At 51.3% G+C, this 21,261-nt stretch overlaps 2 protein-coding genes across 4 annotated transcripts; both read right to left on the bottom strand.

Annotated features, from left to right (window-relative positions):
• Positions 1 to 935: 935 nt before the first annotated feature.
• Positions 936 to 20,364, bottom strand: UBOX5 (U-box domain containing 5). Of its 2 annotated transcripts, none has more exons than XM_065837488.2 (5): positions 20,292 to 20,364; positions 9,686 to 9,782; positions 7,537 to 8,707; positions 3,624 to 3,785; positions 936 to 1,779 (listed from the first exon to the last, which is right to left on the bottom strand). In XM_065837488.2, the coding sequence occupies exons 2-5, from the start codon at positions 9,737 to 9,739 to the stop codon at positions 1,568 to 1,570; spliced, it is 1,599 nt and encodes a 532-aa protein (XP_065693560.1). In that variant the 5' UTR covers positions 9,740 to 9,782; positions 20,292 to 20,364; the 3' UTR covers positions 936 to 1,567. The 2 variants fall into 2 exon arrangements, with proteins under 2 accessions (XP_065693560.1, XP_071664545.1); XM_071808444.1 differs by lacking the exon at positions 20,292 to 20,364 and adding an exon at positions 20,093 to 20,179.
• Positions 12,234 to 20,361, bottom strand: FASTKD5 (FAST kinase domains 5). Of its 2 annotated transcripts, none has more exons than XM_065837487.2 (2): positions 20,292 to 20,361; positions 12,234 to 14,929 (listed from the first exon to the last, which is right to left on the bottom strand). In XM_065837487.2, the coding sequence occupies exon 2, from the start codon at positions 14,889 to 14,891 to the stop codon at positions 12,435 to 12,437; it is 2,457 nt and encodes an 818-aa protein (XP_065693559.1). In that variant the 5' UTR covers positions 14,892 to 14,929; positions 20,292 to 20,361; the 3' UTR covers positions 12,234 to 12,434. The 2 variants fall into 2 exon arrangements, with proteins under 2 accessions (XP_065693559.1, XP_071664544.1); XM_071808443.1 differs by lacking the exon at positions 20,292 to 20,361 and adding an exon at positions 20,093 to 20,172.
• Positions 20,365 to 21,261: the final 897 nt, after the last annotated feature.

Raw genomic sequence — 21,261 nt, 5'->3', positions numbered from 1 at the left:
GCGCACGCCGTGAAACTTGCTGCCAAAAGGTCCTACCGGGTTAAGGAGGAGGAGCAGGGTGGATGAAGGCTCTGAGAAACCTGGTGTAACATGGAGAGGAGCAGGAGATCGCAGGAAACTTCTGGGCAGGAGATGCTTGGCTGAGCTGGCGGCTTCAGGTTTGGTCAGAGGCACCGGGGCTTTGTTAGCGGCAGAAAATAACGAGGAGGCTGCACATTTGGGGATCTCCTCCAGAGACATGGGACGGAGGAGGCACAAGAGCGGAACCATGTCGGGATGGGTCTCTGCAAACACAACCAGTGATAACAGGAGTTGGCTGCCTTTGAATTGTGGGATTTTTAGGATTTTTCTAACCGTTTATTATTTAAAGATGGGGGACTTCTTATTTTTTGCTATAAATGGATGAGAAACTCCCACTGACGCAGACAAAGATCAGTTGGTGGTGATAGAAGATGAGACCATTTCCCGTGACCAGAAAGCCACGAACATTCCGGGTTGCTCAGAAAGTAGGTGACTTTTGAAGAGAATAAAGGTATTTATTACACGCAAAGGTGAGTTGAGTCAGCTGGAAGCTCATTACCCCAGAGAAACCGGCACAGAACGTCTGCTCCGCGGAGAGAAATTACCAATTAAGTGGCAGCAGCAGGGGGTTACGGAGGTGACAAAACCCTCCGCTGTCACCTCACCCTCAGCACATCCAGGACACGCTGGAGATGGAGTGATTTGCCTTCTGGCTTTTTTTCCAAATAGCTCTTTGAAGATCAGAGCTCCTCTGGTTTAGGGAGCTGAGTCTCAACCCAGTGACATCCCCTGGGACACCCACGGGTCTGCCGAGCCTTTGTGCTGACTTTTCCCAGCTCATTCAGCCCTCTGCAAAGAGATTCACCCCACGGAATCATTAAGACGCACGCCAGCTAGGACTCAGAAAGAGAACCTGACTTTAAACATCATTTTATTAAGGCTTAAATGTTTTTATCAGCCAGACGGGAGCTGGTCCAGTCACACGACATAAAACCGAGAGAGTGACGTTCGGTGTGACACGATGGCTTTCCTAGCGGAGCTGGCACGAGTAGCATGAGGTCGCTGCTGGTTACTCACGTTCACCACGGGCTCTCTCGGTCCCTCGTCGCGGCGCGGGATGAACGGGACGTCCCGCAGCACCGCGAGGAAGGGGAGAAGTCAGGGAGCTTGTACGTTTGTCAAGCACAAGCACTTTCGCCTGGTTCCACGACCGAACGGCTGCTCGTCAAATACGTAAATGGTTTTTTAAACTGGGGGCTGGGGGGAAGCTAAACTCACAGTCCGAAAGGCACCTATGCTAAACCACGGGGCCACGGGGATGGCGGGAGAGGGCGGGCGTGAGAGGTGGAAATCAGTTCTGTATAAATACATATTCCTCGTTAAAGAAGCTATGGCTTTTATTATCCTCTGGTCGCTTGGCTCTAACCCCCCACTACTCGGGAAGCAGAAGAGCAAAGTCCTCTCCATCTCAAGCTCTCCAAGGCCTTTGTCCTCCTGCAGATCAAAACAGACACCGGGAACAGCGGCGGCTCCGTGTTCTCAGGGGTCAGAAGTGAACCCTCCGGACATCGTGCGTGGCCGCTGATCTTTTACAGCTCCCGCACAGGACGGACGAGAGGGATTTCTGCTTCTCAGCCAAGCAGGGGCGACACATGAGGTGACTGCAGGGGAGCTGGTAAATGGGCTCCGTTTTGAAATAAGAGGAGAAGGTTTTGCCGCAGGAAGCGCATCCTTGGGTCTGGCCGCTCCTGCCGTGCTCTGCAAAGGAGAGAGGAGAAGTGGTTCGGTCAAGAGGGGGGACAAGTCCACTCTGTGTCACCCCTTGTGTGCCCAAACCTGCCCAGGAGCCGAGGGACCCACTTTCTGGTGACATACAGCTCAGGACTGTGTCCTGTTTCCTTTGTCACCACCATAAGGAAAGGGAAGGGTCGGGCTTCTGGGGCAGTTTGTACTCAGACGGGGCTGGATCACGTCAGCATTTGCACCATCAGGCTTTTAATTGAGGACAGATGACTGTAAAGGGCTTTTCATTTATTTCTGAGACTAAATTTGCCTCCCTTCCGTTTTTCAAACCGATTAAAATCACCAGTTCCCCAGAGAAACGCTTTAGGTATCGCTTTGCATTCCCATCACACACTCCCCATCCAGGGCTACTCAGTCAACTCTTAAATAGCAGCAATTTGAAAGGGGGCAGGAAAAAGCTTAATAGCTTAATGTGGCTGCGAAACAGAACAAGCTATTCAGAGAGAGACACGGCCACTGGGAGCTGTGAACCCCCAGCCCTTTCTGAGGTCCTGCTGAACCTTTCTCTGCCACGAGCAGGCGCATCTGCGCTCGGGTGAAGAGCGAGGCAGCAGGAAGGACACGGGCTGGTGGAGGAGACAGGAAGGTTTAATGCTTCCCTGCACCATGAAGCATCAGAAAATCATTTTGGTTGGAAAAGTCCCTCAAGATCACAGAGTTCAACCACTAACCAACCCCTGGCACTGCCCCATGTCCTGAGAACCTCATGTCCGTCTGTCCAACCCTCCAGGGATGGTGACTCCAGCACTGCCCTGGGCAGCCTGTTCCAATGCCCCACAGCCCTTTGGGGAAGAAATTGTTCCTAAATCCAACCTCAACCTCCCCTGGCGCAACTTGAGGCCGTTTCCTCTGCTCCTGGCGCTTGTTCCTGGGGAGCAGAGCCCGACCCCCCCCCGGCTCCAAGCTCCTTTCAGGCAGTTCAGAGATCAGAAGGTCTCCCCTCAGCTCCTGTTCTCCAGCTGAACCCCCCAGGTCCCTCAGCCGCTCCCATCACACTTGTGCTCCAGCTCCTCACCAGCTCCGTTCCCTTCTCTCAACTCGCTCCAGCACCTCAAGGCCTTTCTTGGCCTGAGGGGCCCAAAACTGACCCCAGGATTTGAGGTTTGGTCACACCAGTGCTGGTACAACCAGGATGCTGGTGGCCTCTTGGCCACTTGGCCACATGCTGGCTAATGTTCAGCCACTGTCGACCAACACCCCCAGATCCTTTTCTGACAGGCAGCTTTCCAGCCACTCTTCCCCCAATAAATCACGTTGGGAACGCACACATAACTGGATCGGTGTGTCTAGCTAGCCAGTGCAGTGAAAACTGCAAGGACTCAACAGCCTGGGCTACAAATACTCAAACCCGATGGGATTCTGGACACACACTCAGGCAGTGATGTCGCTGCTGTTACTCATCCCTGGTATTTGCTGGATTTACCCCTCACCACTGCATCGCTGTGGGCAGGGAGGTCCATGCTCCAGTCTGCTCTCCATCCCTGGAGGGGTTGAACAGACGGAGACGAGGTTCTCAGCGACATGGGGCAGTGCCAGGGGGAGAAATGGTTGGACTCCGATGATCTTGAGGGGCTTTTCCAACCAAAATGATTCTTGGGACAACATATCTCACTTCCTGGGGGTCAACAAGGTCTAATCTGCCTTATTGGGAGAATAAAACATTGAATATATAACATTTTGGGGTTTGAAGGGGCACAAAAATATGCCGAGCAGCAGCACAATCCTCCCTGTTAACCCAGACCCAGTTCTCCTCTCTTCCCTCGCTCCCAAAAAGTGAACCAGAGGCGCTTGTCGCTTACCAAGGACGGTGCCTGCACCCCAGGAGCTGCTGCAGCCTCCCTCGCTCTGCGCCTGCTGCTGGCTTTTCATCAGCTTGGCCGTAAACGAGGGCATGGAGCTGAGCGCCGAGGTCAGGGCCGTGTCCAAGCTCTCCGAGAGTTTTTGTTCGTGAGAGACCAGATCTGCAAAGAGAAGCACAAGCTCATGAAGTGGATTTTGGGGAAAAAATACCAAAAAATGGTGTTGATGAGCAACAGAAACGTTGCTGCGCCTTGGAACCTTCCCAGGGGACAACATGGGGATTTTAGGAGCTCTGACACTTGTTCTCTTGAGAGGTCGCTTTTCCCCACCGAGATGAGGTTGCAGTGCCTCTCTAGAACAAGAGGAAACGGCCTCAAGTTGCGCCAGGGGAGGTTGAGGTTGGATCTGGGAACACTTTCTTCCCCAAAGGGCTGTGGGGCATTGGAACAGGCTGCCCAGGGCAGTGCTGGAGTCACCATCCCTGCAGGGTTGGACAGACAGACATGAGGTTCTCAGGACATTGGGCAGTGCCAGGGGTGGGTTAAAGGTTGGACTCAATCTTGAGGGGCTTTTCCCACCAAAATGATTCTATGGTCCCATCTCCTTTGGCTCCTACAGACAGAAAGCCCTAAGGATTTATGTCAGACATCCACATCATGCCCCAGTGCCAACAAACATTCAGCTGCTGCCTTATATCTGCAGGTCTGAATGAGGCCAAAATGCCAAATAATTCAGAAACCCAGGCAGCTCCCTCTGAGCTCCAAGGAGGCTCCCAGCAGCTCACTGGGAACGTGATTTAAGGCACTAACAAAATCTGGGGGACTTTTCCTCTCTGTCCCAGTTCTGAGTCAAGGGATGAAGCCGAGGGCACAGAGCTGGCCCCTTCCCTGCAGCGTTTTGTCCTGTGCTACGCCGAAGGCGTTAATGAAGACATTGCGTTTATGAGGATGGTGTCTGCATCACTAATTCTGTTAAATCCATCTCCCAGAGGAAGACCTTTGAATTAGGGCTGCACATTTGCTACAGCAATCAAGGCTGATGAAATACTGAAGCATGAGCTTGCTGGGTTTTTATGCTTTTACTTCATAGAATCATTTTGGTTGGAAGAGACCCTTAAGATCATCGAGTCCAACCATAACCTAAGTCTAGCACTAATCCATGTTCCTAAACCATGGGGACAGGGCTCCCCTGCTGAGACTGGGGCACATCCCCAGTGGCAGCTGTTACACACTTCTGTAGGGAAAAATAACTAATGCTTTCTCCTAAACCATGGGTTAAGCTCTAAACTGAGAGATCAGAGCAAAAACGTGCAGCCTGACTTCTTCCTACTCTTTCTGGTACCATCAAACATGGAGTATTTTTCTACCAAGTCTTTAAATAAGTTCTTTAAAATCAAAGAGCCACCAAAGCTTTTGTTGAAACATTTTTGGGTAATTTTGGGAAAAAGACAATGTGAGTGATGGGTACCAGCGGGCATTAACAGCAATCAGAAGCCATGGGCCAGCTTTCGAGGCGTTATAGACCTCTAGTTTGGAAAACACAAGGGAACTGGACTTACCTGCCCAGAAACAGCCGCTCCGTGAGCAGAGGACACGTGTGCACCGTGTATTTATATCACCCTGCTCCAACCAGAGCACTCGCAACACGCGGTCTCACAGACGCAGCTGCTCTCAAAGAACAGAATCGTTTTGGTTGGAAAAGCCCCTCAAGTTCATCAAGTCCAACTGTTAACCCACCTCTGGCACTGCCCCATGATGTCCTGAGAACCTCATGTCAGTCTGTCCAACCCTCCAGGGATGGTGACTCCAGCACTGCCCTGGGCAGCCTGTTCCAATGCCCCACAGCCCTTTGGGGAAGAAATTGTTCCCAGATCCAACCTCAACCTCCCCTGGCGCAACTTGAGGCCGTTTCCTCTGCTCCTGGTGCTGTTCCTGGGAAGCAGAGCCCAACATCCCCTCACTACAACCTTCTCCAACCTCTCTTCAAGCTCCTCTAAACCTGAGATCGCTAAAGACATCTCTCTCCCTCCTCTCAGCTTAAGTTCACCTTCCTCCTCCAGTAGGACCATTTCCCAAAGCAATAACTCAAGATACATAAGTGATATAAGTGTTGCTGTATGAAGCACGGTTATATCCACGTAACATTTACACTGATAGCAACTCCAATATGTTTCAGGAATTCCTGTGCCAACAAGGGAGGAAGCAAACACGGCAAAACTTATGTGGATCCAGGTGAAAGATCTTATGTGGAGTCGAGAGGAGCAACTCCCTTTGTCACCACGGACTGAAGGCTGAAGGTACTAAGTCATTAGAGAATAAATCACAAGAGCGAACAGATTTTGGGGAGAGAGGTGTGAATCTCCTTGGTGTATAAACCACGGATTTGCTTTCTAAGGACTGTTGCCTCCTCACCAGTCCAGTCCCTGCTCGGTGGGAGCTGCTGGACCTACACAGAGCATCTTCCACACCAGAGCTCAGGGGATCCCAGCTCAGTCTGGTGAGATGTTGTGCATGGCTGGGGACACAGCTGGGTGAAAGCGCTCGGCTTCACAGGGAATTTGTCTCAGGGTTGCAGATCTGGAGTGTTTTTTTGCCTCTCAGAGCTTACGCCCAGTGGTGCTGCTGGGAGATTGCTGAGAAAAGGAAGGCTGAAAGGAAACCAGAGCCCTTTTCCTTCCCCTGTGGACATGAATTGCACCCCTTGTCTTACATCTCTACCTGTTTTTTTGCTTTAATGAGCTAAAAACCCCAGGCAAGCCTTCCCAGCCTGTGCTGTCCTCTCCTCCCTTCCCTGAATCACAGAACAGTTTGGGTTGAAGGGACCTTCCCAGCTCCCCCAGTGCCGCCCCTGCCATGAGCAGGGACATCTTCACCAGCTCAGGTTGCTCAGAGCCCCGTCCAGCCTGGCCTGGGATGTCTCCAGGGATGGTTCATCCACCACCTCTCTGGACAACCTGGGCCAGGCTCTCACCACCCTCACTGTAAAACATTTCTTCCTTATGTCCAGCCTGAATCTCCCTCCTTTAGTTTAAAACCATCACCCCTTGTCCTGTCGCAGCAGGCCCTGCTGAAAAGTCTGTCCCCACAGAAGAGACACAATCTGTGTGATGACGCTGAGAGTGCAGGGAACAAGCTGCACCAAGAGCCTGGGCTGTCAGAGCCTGGGCAGGGAAATGCAGAAGCAGGATTAGTGCCCCATTCCTGCCTCCTCCCCTGCTCACTCCTCCTGAGAAGATCCACACCGAGGCAAGAAACAGCCTCAAGTTGCACCAGGGGAGGTTGAGGTTGGATCTGGGGAACAATTTCTTCCCCAAAGGGCTGTGGGGCATTGGAACAGGCTGCCCAGGGCAGTGCTGGAGTCACCATCCCTGGAGGGTTGGACAGACGGACATGAGGTTCTCAGGGACATGGGGAAGTGCCGGGGGGGGGGAAATGGCTGGACTTGGTGATCTTGAGGAGCTTTTCTAAGCAAAATGATTCTGTGATTCTATAACACATTGGATGTCTTAGATAATAAATCACCCATGCTAAAGAAACAACAAACTACCATGCTGTGAGAAAAATCTCATCTCCATGTGGCCAGCAACTTGAAAGCAAGGAGAACAGAAATACAAAATAAAATGAAGCACAGTGGTGTGAGTGGACAAGAGGAATGAGTAGCACAAGGAGAATGGTGAGCCTGGAGACAAGACAAAGTAACACAGAACGGGAATAAAACCACCCAGGGATGGCAAGTTGTGCTGAGGAGGTGGAGATGATGACCTGACATCCACAGCATCTATCAACGGCAAAATGCAACAGCCCTAAAGCTTTCTGGAGTATGATGGGAATCTCTACTGGAGCCTCCTGACTTGAAAACCTGGCCCCAGGCTGTGAAGACAAGAAACACAAGTGACGTAGGGAGCCACGATACCTGTTGAACAGTCCATGTGGATCAAATGCGAGTCATTGTCCGTTTTCATTTTTTTAGCACTGTTCTCTGAGGTAGACGTGACAAGCAAGTTTGTAGAAGAAAAATAAGGTGGCTGCATGGAGCTCTGATCCATACAGTCCATTTTCCTTTTCAGAGAAGACATCGTCACGGAAGAAGGTACGAGCATTTCGGAGGCGTGAGCCCTCCCGAGGAGGTTGGTGCCGGGGATGCTGTGCTGCAAGAGGAAATGGTCTATCCTGGCCTTGAGCGTGGGGTGAGGCAGGGGCTGCGAGTGCTGGCTGAAAGCCACCCCCGTGAAAGGATCGCTGGGTACCCTGCCCCAAGACGCTTCACTCCTGTTGCATTTTTCCAAGGTGGTTTGGTCAATCACCTTCCCGGAGGGCAGTAGCATGGGGAAAGTCATGATTTCCAGAGTGATGGGATCCAAAAATTCTTCGGGGATGTCTTGGACGACGTCCACCAGCTTGCGGAGGGTCTGCTGCTCGCTGTCGTTGGCGCTGAAGGGCACGCAGTCGCTCTCCATCGGCGTCCAGAGCTCCGGCTTGACGTTGCCCATGTCCTGGGTGAAGAACTGGGAGGCCACCTGATAAACACCCTCAATCACCTCCTGCGGGCACGACTTGGCGGGTTGTCCCCACACCTCCAGCCTCTTAATGCAGGGCAGGCCGCCTCCGGCCACGTGCGTGATGCAGATTTTTAAGTGCGACACGTTGCTCAGCGAAGCGGGTCCTTTGTTCCAGAGGTCTTGAGATACAGAGCCAGGGTAGGAGAAGACGTTTTCCATCTGATGGAAGGGAGGTCTCGGCTTGAAGCCCCTGTGGCCAAATGTCACTTTGCTTTGATTTTTTAAGACAGCTTTGCCCACCAGTGTGAAAGTGTCTTTGTCCGACACAGGTTGACCGGCCAGACCTGAGAACTGACCCTCAGGGCTTTTATTGCATGAGGTAGAGGTGTAGACTTCGAGCCCGGAGAAGGTTTGGTATCCCCCGGATGAGATGTCAATATTAATCCTGCAGATCTCAATGTTGAAGGGAAAAGAGATGGTGACGTGGACTGGAGGTTTGATGAAGTATTCGCTGCGGAAACCACGATTTCTCCTGGCAAGGTCTTCGGAAATCAGGTTCTCCACTTCGTAACCATCAGCAGAAATCTGTGTTTCAAGAGAAAACCGGATTTATTTTGAAGCAAGAAAACAAAACTCATTTCCAAGCACCCTCTGCTCTACTTCTGGACAGGCTGACTCGACCGATTCCCTTTCCTGGAAGCCTCGCGGCTCAAAAAGTCTCCAGCACTTGCTAAATGAATAGATAAAAGCAAGGAATATTCTATTTATTCCAGCTATGGTCACTCTGCACTGTCCTGATCACATAATACCAAGGCCAAGAAGCATGGCCAGGTCTCTCCGCTCACCACCTGTGCTGTTATTTTTACAGCACAATACTGAAAAACCCAAGGTTGTCTTGGATTTCGGTGTGTGAGCCGGTGGGGAGACTCATAATTAAAAACTGGCTTTGAATGGAAACTCTTCTTAGAGATTCTGATGACGCTGAGTGAAAAAGTAACTACTTGTAGAGTTACTTCAGCAAACCTGGTCAAGAGCCGCATATTCTACCATACAAAGCTGTAATATTGCAGGGAAAAGGGTATCTCAGGTCAAAGCAGGCGCACCTGCAAGTATATAACGTTGTCTTGTTATGAGATCCTACAAAATTAAGGATTTTCCCCTCAAAATGTAGCACGTGCCACATCAGAGCAGTCACATGAGCTCACAATGTTCTAACGCTACCTGAGAACGACCCAGCACAGACAGGACAACCCAAATTTTGAAGAGTAACTTGTGGAAGATCTCTCAGCATTGATTTTTCAAAGTATTGAGCCTTCAGCTCCACTTGATCTTCAGGTGAGCCGCAGATCCTGAGCACCCAGACACGGGTTCTCTTAGTGTTTGCACATCAGACACTCTCTCAAGATCAAAGGACAAATGGGGAAGGTGATCCAGGAGCCCAAATTCCCAACATCGGTTCGGAAAACCTCGCTGGGAATGATTGGGGAACTTGGAAAAAGAAGCCACTTCCATCTAACCCATCTATCCCTCCAGCTCCCCAAACGCCCCACATCGTTATTTTACCTTGTTGCAGTGAATTCTTGGCTTGAACTGCGGCAGACAGATGTTTATGACCATCTTGGCAGATGGAGTGAAGTCACTTTCTGAGCATCGGATTCAGCTGGTAAAAAAAGACGACAAAATAAAGTGAACATCAGTGAACAGCAAAAGGGTCTTGTGTTTTAGAGCCTGTAGGAATTACATGCTCAGTAGTTCCTAAAATGCAGCTCAGAACTGAGTCCAGGAGGTGAAGTCAATATAAACCCAAATGACTGTGGTGTTAATTAGCAAATCCCTGGAGAAACAAACAGAAAATGGCTACTTTAACTAAAAATGCCTTATCTATGGATAGACTCGCAATTAGATCTGAAAGTTTATCGAAGATACAGGTTTTGTAGGTACAGTAAAGCATCAGATTATCACGGGAGGTTGTCAAGGGGATCGGTGCGAGTTCCCAGCAGAAAGAGCCGGTGCCCATTCCCACCAGCTGGCCTGGAACTGGGTGATTTGCCCTGATTCCCAGTTCCCCCAGCACCATCCCGTCGATCCGCCGCCTCCAGCAGATGGAGACAGGACCTGCCCGTGCTCTCGGACAACACGAGGAGGGAAACACCAGCTGGCGCTGCCGCAGAGAAAAATGTTTCTCAAGGGCTTGGGGAGCCTCAGATGTAAGCTGAGATTAAAGACAAAATATTAATAATTGGTATTTAATAGCTCCGAGGGAGCAGAGGGCATTTAATAGCTCTGAGGGAGATGATCTGTGCTCTGAACACTGACCAAGCTGATTCTTTTGACAATGTTCATTAAATAAACTCAAGCGAACGCACCTTCTTTTCCATTGAAAAAAATGTGACTCGAATTGGTTATATCACATCCCTTTTCAGAAAGAAATTATCCGCGAGGTAAGAGCTTTAACCTTATGTTAACCTTAGTTTTAATATGTCACTGCCTGGGGCAACCTCGCAAATCAGAAACCCGCTGCTCCCTTCAAGAACAAGCAGCCCTTTAATGATTTTCAACTGCAGCCGGTAGTTCAGCCAAAAATGAAACTGGTCTTCTGGGGGCAGGCGGGTCCGGCTGCTGGGACGCAGAGTGTTAATGAGCTGCTAGGAAGCACGTTCTGAATTTACGAATACTTTAAAAATACCAAACTGCATTACTGAAGTCATTACTTGTTGAAACAAACGGCTCAGAGATCACAGAGGACTCAAAGACTATGAAGTGCTGCCAGGAGATCAGACAACTGTCCCAACTCTCCTGGCGATTCACCTTCCGTGAGGTGAACAAAGATCTTTCAACTGAGGTGATGAAAGGCAGACCTGCAGGGTGGTACTCTGCCCTTTTCTACACCAGCAAGATACTCTGTGGTGTTGGGCAAGAGATTTAAAACCAGGATGTTTGGAGCTGGTCACCAAGTGTCTTCCTGGTGTTCTGCATATGATGGAGAGCTGCTGCAATAAGGAATATAGAATCACAAAACAGTTTGGGTTGAAGGGACCTTCCCAGCTCCCCCAGTGCCACCCCTGCCATGAGCAGGGACATCTTCACCAGCTCAGGTTGCTCAGAGCCCCGTCCAGCCTGGCCTGGGATGTCTCCAGGGATGGTTCATCCACCACCTCTCTGCCCAACCTGGGCCAGGCTCTCATCACCCTCAGGGCCAACAATTCCTTCCTCATGTCCAGCCTGAATCTCTCTCCTTTAGTTTAAAACCATCACCCCTTGTCCTATCACAACAGGCCCTGCTGAAAAGTCTGTCCCCATCTTTCTTATCAGCCCCTTTTAAGTCCAGAAAGGCCGCACTAAGTCTCCTGGAATGTGCACAGTGGTCACTGAAGGTGCTCTGTAACACTGAGAATTTGAGGGAGATGATAAACAAACCAGCCAAGGTATTTAAAAGCAGCAGCTAAAATGAGCTGGATCAGGCTTGGGACAGCAACCTGCTCACAGCCACGTCTCTCCCCGTCCTCCAGCTCAGAAAGCCTTGAAATGTCGCACGGCGAAACAGCCAGAACAGCTTGGATGGCTTTGCATTGGAAATGGAAGCGTCATCTGCTGTTCCATGTGAAATAACCCCTGCAGCTCCGGTCTGAGGCAGAGCCTGCCCTGTGCACCTCAGAAAACGCCCCTCCTCTCAGAGAAAAACACCAGCTGAAAGCTCAGGAAGATGCCAGCAGCCCTGTCCTCAGAACGGCGTGAAGGAATCAGACACCGGGCCACATCCTGAGCAAGAAAATAACACGATGAGCCACATGAGCACAAAATTACGGTCTCAGGGTCAGAGCAGCTCAACTCACAGCCCCAGGTTCCACCTCACCGCGCAGCTTTCACGCCCCGTCCTGCCCATGTGCAGCTCCCAAAGGAGAAACTCGGACTGCGTGCCCTCCAGCCACTGCTCAACAGTGGTGGAAACAGTAAGGAAATACAAATGCGTGTTTCCTGGAAAGCCAGGTCAGCTTCATGACTAAAAATCACCCCAATTCTGTCCCCATTATCACTGTTCTGCTCTCATAGAGTCACCAAATCCATCTACTTTCATTTAGGGCGGAGGAAAAAAGTAATCGTGGAGAAAAAAGAATGGGACAGTAGTTTTTATTTAGCATCTGAGGATCTATGTACAAAGGGAGAGCGTAGGACACACGACTGTCAGCAGAGCAGAATTGCATAATGTAGCAAGGCAGCCTGAGCACACAAAGCACCTGCCAAAAACTTAACAAACCCTCAGAGACTGTTCGTTTTAATCAGTAATTAAGAGAGATGCATCGGGGAGGCTGTGTCAGGCCCAACCAGCCCTGCGGAGCAGCGCCGGGTCGAACACTTTGTAATGGAGGTAGCTGAGCTTCTCCAGCCGCGTGCGTTTGAGGAGGGGGAACCATTCCCAGAAGGGAAGCTCCACCACCACGTAGCCCAGCTGCCGCAGCTGCCGCCGTTTCAGGCAGTGCAGCCCCAGGAGCCGCTTGGAGCCGTAGCAGTAGTGGTTGCGGTTGGACACCTGGATGGCCAGTTTCACCTCCCAAGGGTGATGACTCAAGGCGAGAGAAGGTGGGGGTTCAAGAGAGTGCCCTGATTTAGGCTCGACTCGCAACGTGGCATCTGTGTGAAGAGCCTGACCTAAAAGCGCAGCACTTGGTGCTCGTGCTTCTTCCCCCCTCATCCCAGCTTCGTTTTCCACTTCCGCAGGAGGCTGGATATTAGACCTCCCTTTTATAAGCTGAGTCATTAACTCATCTGTTAGGCTCACTCCGACGCCTTCTAATTTCTTATCTGCAACAGGCTGTTTTGAGTTGAAAGGGATGGGATGTCCATCCATGGCCAAGTGAACCTCCAGATCACTGGATCTCGTGTGAGGCAGGATCATGTGGTTCCTCACGTACTCGGGGCCACCCAACACGCTCTCGAGAAGAGAGGTGGCTTCCACGATTTCAGGCCTGACATAGATTTCCTGCTCCGCAAAATTCAAAATCATCTCGGTGATCTCCTGATCGAGCTGAGGTGGAAGGCGGCTGCCTCGGTAGCTCGGGCACTCGATTTCAACGCTCCTACTAAGGGTGAACAGGTCCTTTTTGAGCTCGTATTTACTATCTCTTGTTTTCTGGACAAACTCATCCCCCAAAGCGTAGTCTATGAGCTCCTCTGGGAAGCGTTTGACAAATGCCAGGCCAAGTAAACCAGTAAGGAGATGCTCTGGAAACTTCCTAAATTCATGGAGTTTTCTGTGCATCTGCTCTATCAGGCTGGAGTAAAACTCCTCCTCGTTCGGAGGTTCATAATCCAGGCACCCGAACGACCACAAGAACTTGGCAGCATCTTTGCTTCGGCAATAAGTCACCTTAGAAGGCAAAGACGCAGCTACAGCGGCCATAATGCCTTCGTCAAAGTAGTGTAGGGATGAACAGGTAAGACTGACGTGCATGACGCCCTGGATGTTTATAGTAGGAATCCGAGCGGGAATAACCTTCCCAAGTTCCTTCAAGAGGGGTAAGTGGTCTATGCGAGAGTAGCGGAGCATTTTGAGGACATTCACCAAAGCATAGGTGCTCATGTCTTCCATCTGCAGGGACACTCTGTCCGCAATTTTTCTCATGACATGGTCAGAGATGCCGCTGAGGGACTTGAAGAGCCCTAAGCAGATCGCACCCACCTCCTCCAACGTGAAAGCGTCCAAGTACTTCAAAATCGCGCTCTCCACCTTCTGTGCCAAGTCGGTGGGTGACCTCCGGCCTTCACCTATGATGTAAACGAGCTGAACAAACTGGGGCAAAGTGAGGTCTTTCCAGTGCATGTTGGTGTAGCTGAACAAAATGCTCAGGTAGGAAGGGACGCTGCGGTCCAGGCAGCGCCAGCAATCGGCCACCAGCAGCACCTGGTCCAGCTTCATGTCCCACACCCGCCGGCAGAATTCGTTCTCGCACGCGTTGAGCAGAGGGTGGGCGGGCGGAACGACCAAACGAACGCAAGACTTTAAAATATCGATGAGGTCTGAGGTACTGAACAACCTGATGTTTTTGGCAGTGCAGGAACACAGTGTATTAAACCGGGGTTCGGACATCAACGCCGCGTGTTGTTCCACCGGCAAACGACTCAGTTTGCGAAAATAATCTGCAAGAGTTGCTGGGCTCTGGTTGCCCTCGCATATGGCCACACTGTGCAAAATCGAGTCACCTTCTTCTAAAGGAAGGGTCTCCAGCGGCTCAGACTTGTCATAGCTGACAGATCTGTATTCAGGCCGCCCCTTCTGAAACATGCGGGGGTCCTCCTTGGAGTCGTGCGTCTCCATTTTTACCTTTTCTGCCTCTTCCTTGGTTTGTGCTGTGGAGAGACTCGCTGAGATGGTCTCCTCAAGGAGAGGTTTGGACTTGGGTTTTGGTAGGGCATTTCGGAGGGGTGGCAAAGCTTGAGATGAGGAGGTATCGAATGTATGGTGAACCTGTGAAGTGCCAGGGCTGGTGAAAGTGTCACCAAGAGCCTGGTCACCGCTCCCAGCAGCGTGCTGCTGGGACACAGCTCTGCTTTTGGCGTAGGCAGCTGGATTGTACAACACTCTGTAGTCCAGGGGATTCAGCAAGTGGATCGTGGCCGCAGATTTGGTGCTGGTGTTGGCTGCTTCTGGGATCTCTTCCTTATCCTGCTCACTTTCGCTGCTTCTGCTCTCGGCCTTGCGCTTGGCTGTGGTCGAAAATGTCGTCACCCTGCTCAGCCTTGGAAATCTTCGGCACAATAGCACTGTAGCCATGGATCACAATTTACTGGGGTCAGAATTGCTTCCAGGTACTGAAAAAAGGGCAGACGAAGAATGAGTGGTTTCCACCTAACATGATGTACTTTTTAATCTAGCCTTTATGCTACCGAAAGTGAGGCGATGCCGGTGTTTTCCCCGAGCTGGGGTGGCGATTTCCCTGCAAAGCCGTGAGGCAGCTGCTACTGAACGTCACTTCATGCAAAGGCAGCTCAGGACGAGCACCAAGACCTGACATACCCAAAATCGGGGAACAGGGCACTCAGGGATCATGTGCTACTCAGCAGCTACAGGTAACCTGGCAGACGCTGTGAGAGTTAAGAAAAAACCTCAAGACTTTTTCATTTTTAAGAGACCCAACCTGCTTTTCTTTCATTCTAAACAATAAAATCACATTTCTGCAGGAGAGCTGTAGATTCAAGAGACTTTATGAATTCAAACATTCTGCTACTTTGCTCGCCACAGTCTGAAACACGAACCACTATCCAAGAACTTGTTGGAATATCCACGGTGCCGCACGGCTCTTTGCACCTGGAGACAGTGGAGGTTGGGAGAAAAGCCTCCACAAAAATCAGTCCAGAGAGTGAAACCCACCCCGTAACCTGCAGATAAAGATGAGCAGAAAGGAGAAATGTGGTCCCAGAACAAAGCTGGGGAAAGGTATGGGAGAAGTAACACAAATCATGATGAGGTGTTACATTCTGAGTTGAGAACCAGAGGAAACAAGTGCTTCATGCTTCAGATTTGGGAGTGTTTCCCATAGTTTTAGGGGACAGAAGGCTTAAAAATGTCAAGTGCCTCCCTAAGTCCTGCCCAAAGCAGCTACAGCACAGAAGGTGAGGATGAGAAATTCGTCAGGAGTTAAGCTGTGTGCTGCCAGCCTGCACGAGCTGCCAAATGAGCCTGTTTATGATCATTTAGATGCTGATTAAAAAAAAAACAACCCACCGTGTCAGTGCCCTGTGTAATACACCCTCATCCCACCGGTGGCCAACCCCAAAGATGCATTAAATGGGGCGTTTTCAACTTTCAAATCACTTGGGCTCTCTCAGAGCAATCAGGAAAACCACAGCCCAGCAGAGATGCTGCAACAGCGAGATGCATCAGCTCCAAACAGGGAAATGAATCCTTTATGGGCATTGCTCTGAGCAATGCTTATACACACAGCTTCCCGATTAGGGCTGGATCAAGATGCTCAATCAGTGAAAACCTTGGGGGAAGAAGAGGGAAGAAAAGGTAGGGTGAACGCTGTAGCTTTGGGGTGTCTGAGTAGGACAGGGGATCATGTGCAGCTGTGGCTGAATATAAACTGGATTTTTTTGAGTACAAGAATCCTGTCATTTCCCAAAGAATCACAGAATCATTTTCGTTGGAAAAGCCCCTCAAGATCACTGAGTCCAACCGTTCCCTCACCTCTGGCACTGCCCCATGTCCCTGAGAACCTCATCTCCGTCTGTCCAGCCCTCCAGGGGCGGTGATTGCACCACTGCCCTGGGCAGCCTGTTCCAATGCCCCACAGCCCTTTGGGGAAGAATTTGTTCCCAAGATCCAATCTCAACCTCCCCTGGCGCAACTTGAAGTCATTTCCTCTCATCCTAAACAACCCATTAGATGATCTATTCCTGCATTGCAACGGCAAAGCATCAGCTTCTCCCAAGGAAGGGTGAGATGGGCAGGAAGGGTAAGGGGAGACAGTGGGAGGGAGGATGGGGGTGGGGACTCAAAGTGACCGTCTCTGCTCCCTCTTGGTGCCGTTTTTTCACCAGGCAGCTTCACCTCCACAATGACGGGGCTTGGGTTCTGTCTGAGAACAGGATCCCTGCACAGAATTGGCACAGGAGCACTCCCAGTCTACTCTAGTGCAACGTCAAGTGGCTCAGTTCAGACCTTGGGGATCAACTGGTGCTGAGGTAGCCGAGGAGACCTCCTGCCCTCTGCTGCACGGGCAGAAACCGCTGCTGAGGACAATCTGCTGCAGCTGTGACCATCTCAGCCACCCCAGCAGGAGAGGTGAAAGAAAACAACCAGAGTGGAGAACAGGGAGCTCTGGGGGGAAAAAAGAGGGACAGCAAGATAAAATGAAGATTTCTGGAGACAGACAAGCAGGGAGGAGGGTATAAGAGGCCAAAGCATTTTGAAAATGACTAATAAATGGCTGATAAATATTGTGAGATACTCATAAGCTTGCCAGGCACTTTGTATCTCAGAGGGCAGCCCCTGGTGTAGATCCGTGCTCCAGACTCCAGGCACAACTGAGCCTTATGCCTGTGCTAACCCCCAGCCAGGCAGCTGCAAGGCCAGAACCATCCCCTTCCCATGTGAGAAATCAAACTGTGCAGGTAGGAGAGACTCTGCCCCTTCCCTACCACTGACTGGTTGGCGAGCAAGGGAAAGGAAAAGTTCTCTCAGAACCTGGACAGCAACACCTGCACTGGGAGCTGTGATGCTGCGGCACAGCTCAGACTTGGCAAAGTTGTCAGCAGCAGTAGCAGGAGCTGGATCTTAAAGCTCTCCTGTTTTGCACAAAGAAATGTGTGATAAAAATACAGTTTCTGGCTTTACTGGCTGTGATCTAGAGCCTGAACTGGTTGCAAGCGGCAGCCATGAGGTGGGTAAAGCTCAGAGCTGGGGGAAGGAGACCCCACCCCCACCAGCATTGCAGAACCACAAAACAGTTTGGGTTGAAGGGACCTTCCCAGCTCCTCCAGTGCCACCCCTGCCATGAGCAGGGACATCTTCACCAGCTCAGGTTGCTCAGAGCCCCGTCCAGCCTGGCCTGGGATGTCTCCAGGGATGGTTCATCCACCACCTCTCTGCCCAACCTGGGCCAGGTTCTCACCACCCTCAGGGCCAACAATTTCTTCCTCATGTCCAGCCTGAATCTCCTTCCTTTAGTTTAAAATCATCACCCCATGTCCTATCACAACAGGCCCTGCTGAAAAGTCTGTCCCCATATTTCTTACGAGCCCCTTTTAAGCCCGGAAAGGCTGCAATAAGGTCTCCCCAGAGCTTCTCTTTTGTTGCTGTTGAATACTGACACTACCTACGACATCCAGCGCTCGCTGTTACCAGAAACACCCCTCTCTGCAACGACAGCCACACTTCACAGAGAATCCAAGTCACAGCATTCACACACTGCAGGCTCCAGAAGCAAATAACACGTGCTGCTAAGGATACCATAGTTCAGGGTTAAGCTGTGACGCATTTGGGAAGCAATTCAGTAAAGAGAATATTTCTCTCCTCCCTTGCTCCAAATCCAGCAAAAATAGAGAAGACCACACACAGGGGGACAAGGCCGGGTTGGGTCAAGATACTTCAAGCACCTTTGAAAGAAACAGCCTGGATCCCAGTGGCCTTTTGCCCAGGATTTTCATCCACCCCTACCCTAAATCTTTGTGATCTTTTCAGTTTCTACAGCATTTCTCTTTCAACTCAACTTACACCTCTCCTCAATTTTCCTCTCTTCCTCTTACCCTGAGAAATCAGCCTTCTTTCCACCTCCCACTGCACTTCTCTTCTTCATATACAGCCAAACTCCTTCCCACCTCTGGGCAAGTCTCTCCAGCAATTTCACTTCCACTGAGTCCAAGAAGACAGTTGGAAAAAAGCAAATTTTGGGAGTGGGGCCCTGCACGCTTCAAATAAACTCTGCGTAGGTTCTTTGGGATGGAAACATCTTTGTGTGTGTGTCTGTGTGTCACACTTACAGCTGAGATCTTGGCCAAAAGTGCAACTGCGCAGCTGAGTGTTACCTGAACACCGGAGAAAACAACATTCCTGCAGGGATCACAGAATAGTTTGGGTGGGAAAGGACCTTTAAAGCCCCCCCAAGTGCCACCCCTGCCATGAGCAGGGACATCTTCACCAGCTCAGGTTGCTCAGAGCCCCGTCCAGCCTGGCCTGGGATGTCTCCAGGGATGGTTCATCCACCACCTCTCTGCCCAACCTGGGCCAGGCTCTCACCACCCTCAGGGCTAACAATTTCTTCCTCATGTCCAGCCTGAATCTCCCTCCTTTACTTTAAAACCATCACCCCTTGTCCTATCACAACAGGTCCTGCTGAAAAGTCTGTCCCCGTCTTTCTTATCGGCCCCTTTTAAGTCTGGAAAGGCCGCACTAAGGACTCCCCGGAGCTTCTCTTCTCCAGTTGAACACCCCAACTCTCTCAGCCTGTCCTCCCCACAGAGCTATTCCAGCCTACAACACCACCCACCTCAGATTATCAGCTCTGTGCAAGGGGATACAGCTGCACCCTGGATTGCTGCTGGTGCTTTTCATCCATTTGAAACCCTCAATGGGACTTCCTGTAGCTCAGGGCCCCTCTATGAGCCCAATGTCTTGTCCCCTCCTCCTCCCTGCCCAGCCCCACAGGGCAGGTAGCACCTCTTCGGTTACACGGGAGGAACTTCAGCTCTTAGCAGTGAAATGCTGGGCTGAAACACCTCGTTTTGGCCAAGGGCCCACAGTCAACGCCTGGGCTGAAGAGAAAAATCACAGGAATTTTTTCCCCCCGCCACTAGATTATGACATCAGAGTGCAAAACCGTCACATTCTTTTTGTTTGTGCTTTTTTCCCCTGTCAATTTTAAGTCCCTGACAGCACTACAGGGCAGAAAGACAAAGGGTCACATTTAAGTGGAACCGCCTGTGTTCCATTTTATACCCATTGCCCCTTGTCCTACCACTGGTTGTCACCGAGAAGAGCCTGGCTACATCCTCCTGACACTCACCCTTTCTATATCTGTAAACATTAATGAGGTCACCCCTCAGTGTCCTCTCCCCCAGCTCCAGAGCCCCAGCTCCCTCAGCCTTTCCTCACACGGGAGATGCTCCACTCCCTTCAGCATCTTGGTGGCTGCGCTGGACCCTCTCCAGCAGTTCCCTGTCCTTCTGGAACTGAGGGGCCACAGCTGGACACAATATTCCAGATGTGGTCTCCCCAGGGCAGAGCAGAGGGGCAGGAAAACCTCTCTGACCTACTGACCACCCCCTTCTAACCCACCCCAGGTACCATTGGCTTCCTGGCCAGGCTCTGGCACCTCATAGGAGAGAAGTTTCTCCTCATATTTTGATGGAGCCTCCTGTGTTTCAGTCTGTGCCCGTTGCCCCTCACCCTGTCACTGGGCACCACTGGGAAGAGTCTGGTCCATCCTCTGACACCCACCCCTGAACCGCTGCAACCCGAGCCTCGCTACTTACCCATGTGCCTGTACCTACATATATATTATATATACATATATATACGCATATAGGGGCAGTGCAGGCCCCGGGCGGGGGGCGCTCGGTGCATTCCCGTGTGCCGCTCCCCGGACCCGCTGCGGGAGCGGCGCTGCCGAGGGGCCGGTCGGGGGTTGGGGGGGAGGGGAGGGGTCGTTGGCCGCGCTCCCGCCGCACTCACCGGGCCCGGCGCCTCCGCCGGCGCTGCCGCTGCCGCCCGACCCCTCCGCCCACCGCCGCTTCCGGCCACCTGACAATGACGCACTTCCGGGCGCTGAGCGTGGCCCCGCACATAGGGGCGGGAGGAGCGGCGGAGCGCGGCCGGCAGGTGGCGCCAGCGCCGCGCCGCCCGACACCACGTGATGCGGGAGAAGGGTCATGTGACACGGGGGTTGCCGTGCCAACGGGGCTTGTTATGGCGGCGCGGCCCGAAGGCTTCGGGTGCTCATTCGGTTCCTCGGTGCCTCTTACCTGCGACACACGGCTGCTGCAGGCCCGGTCAGTGCCCTGAGAGCGCCCCATGGCTGCCCCGGGGAGCTGGGCCGCAGCTACAGGAACCACCCCCAGTGTCACCACATAGGCCAAAAGACCTGACAGTGAGGCCTACTGGAAATTTAATATTAGACGAATAATAAATGAGATAAATAGATGAACCGCCCCCCAATGTCACCACATGGGCCAGAAGACCTGACAGTGAGGCCTACTGTAACTTTAATATTAGATGAATAGTAAATGAGATGTCTAGCGGCATTTAACTTCTGATTGTAGAACAAAACCTATCCTGGAATTTAGAAGTGAACCATAGAGAGCTGATTATCTAGTGATTATTGCCAAATATGGGGATATGCTTGACTTAAAGTAAACTTTCCTCGTTATAATATCATTTTAATACAGAAACACAACTTGCAAAATATATGCCTTAATGATGAGTACGTGTTAAAGTGATTGGACACCTTTGTTTTATTTCAATACATATTCCTTGAAACTTACGAAGAAGCTTCCAGGAGAAGGCCCCTAACTCACTCAGCGTGCGTAGTAACAATAGTGTTTTTATATAGAACTTGTATGCAAATATTGCCACCAGCCAGCCCTCCAGGTCTGCCCTGAGGGGGTGTGTGCAGTGATCAGACATCACAGACTGGTTGAGTTGA

Source organism: Patagioenas fasciata, chromosome 4 (assembly GCF_037038585.1).
Source record: "Patagioenas fasciata isolate bPatFas1 chromosome 4, bPatFas1.hap1, whole genome shotgun sequence".
Lineage (NCBI taxonomy): Eukaryota > Metazoa > Chordata > Aves > Columbiformes > Columbidae > Patagioenas > Patagioenas fasciata.
The sequence above is the reverse complement of the archived record's forward strand: the minus strand, read 5'-3'. Positions and strand labels throughout refer to the sequence as shown.

Bases quoted from the DNA above. Each gene is read 5' to 3' on its own strand.
- UBOX5 (XM_065837488.2), bottom strand. From the start codon at position 9,739: ATGGTCATAAACATCTGTCTGCCGCAGTTCAAGCCAAGAATTCACTGC. The intron at 8,708-9,685 runs GTAAAATAACGA...CTTGAAACACAG, and splicing joins CAAGAATTCACTGCAACAAG to ATTTCTGCTGATGGTTACGA. The intron at 3,786-7,536 runs GTATCGTGGCTC...TTCTCTTTGCAG, and splicing joins CCACATGGACTGTTCAACAG to ATCTGGTCTCTCACGAACAA.
- FASTKD5 (XM_065837487.2), bottom strand. From the start codon at position 14,891: ATGGCTACAGTGCTATTGTGCCGAAGATTTCCAAGGCTGAGCAGGGTG.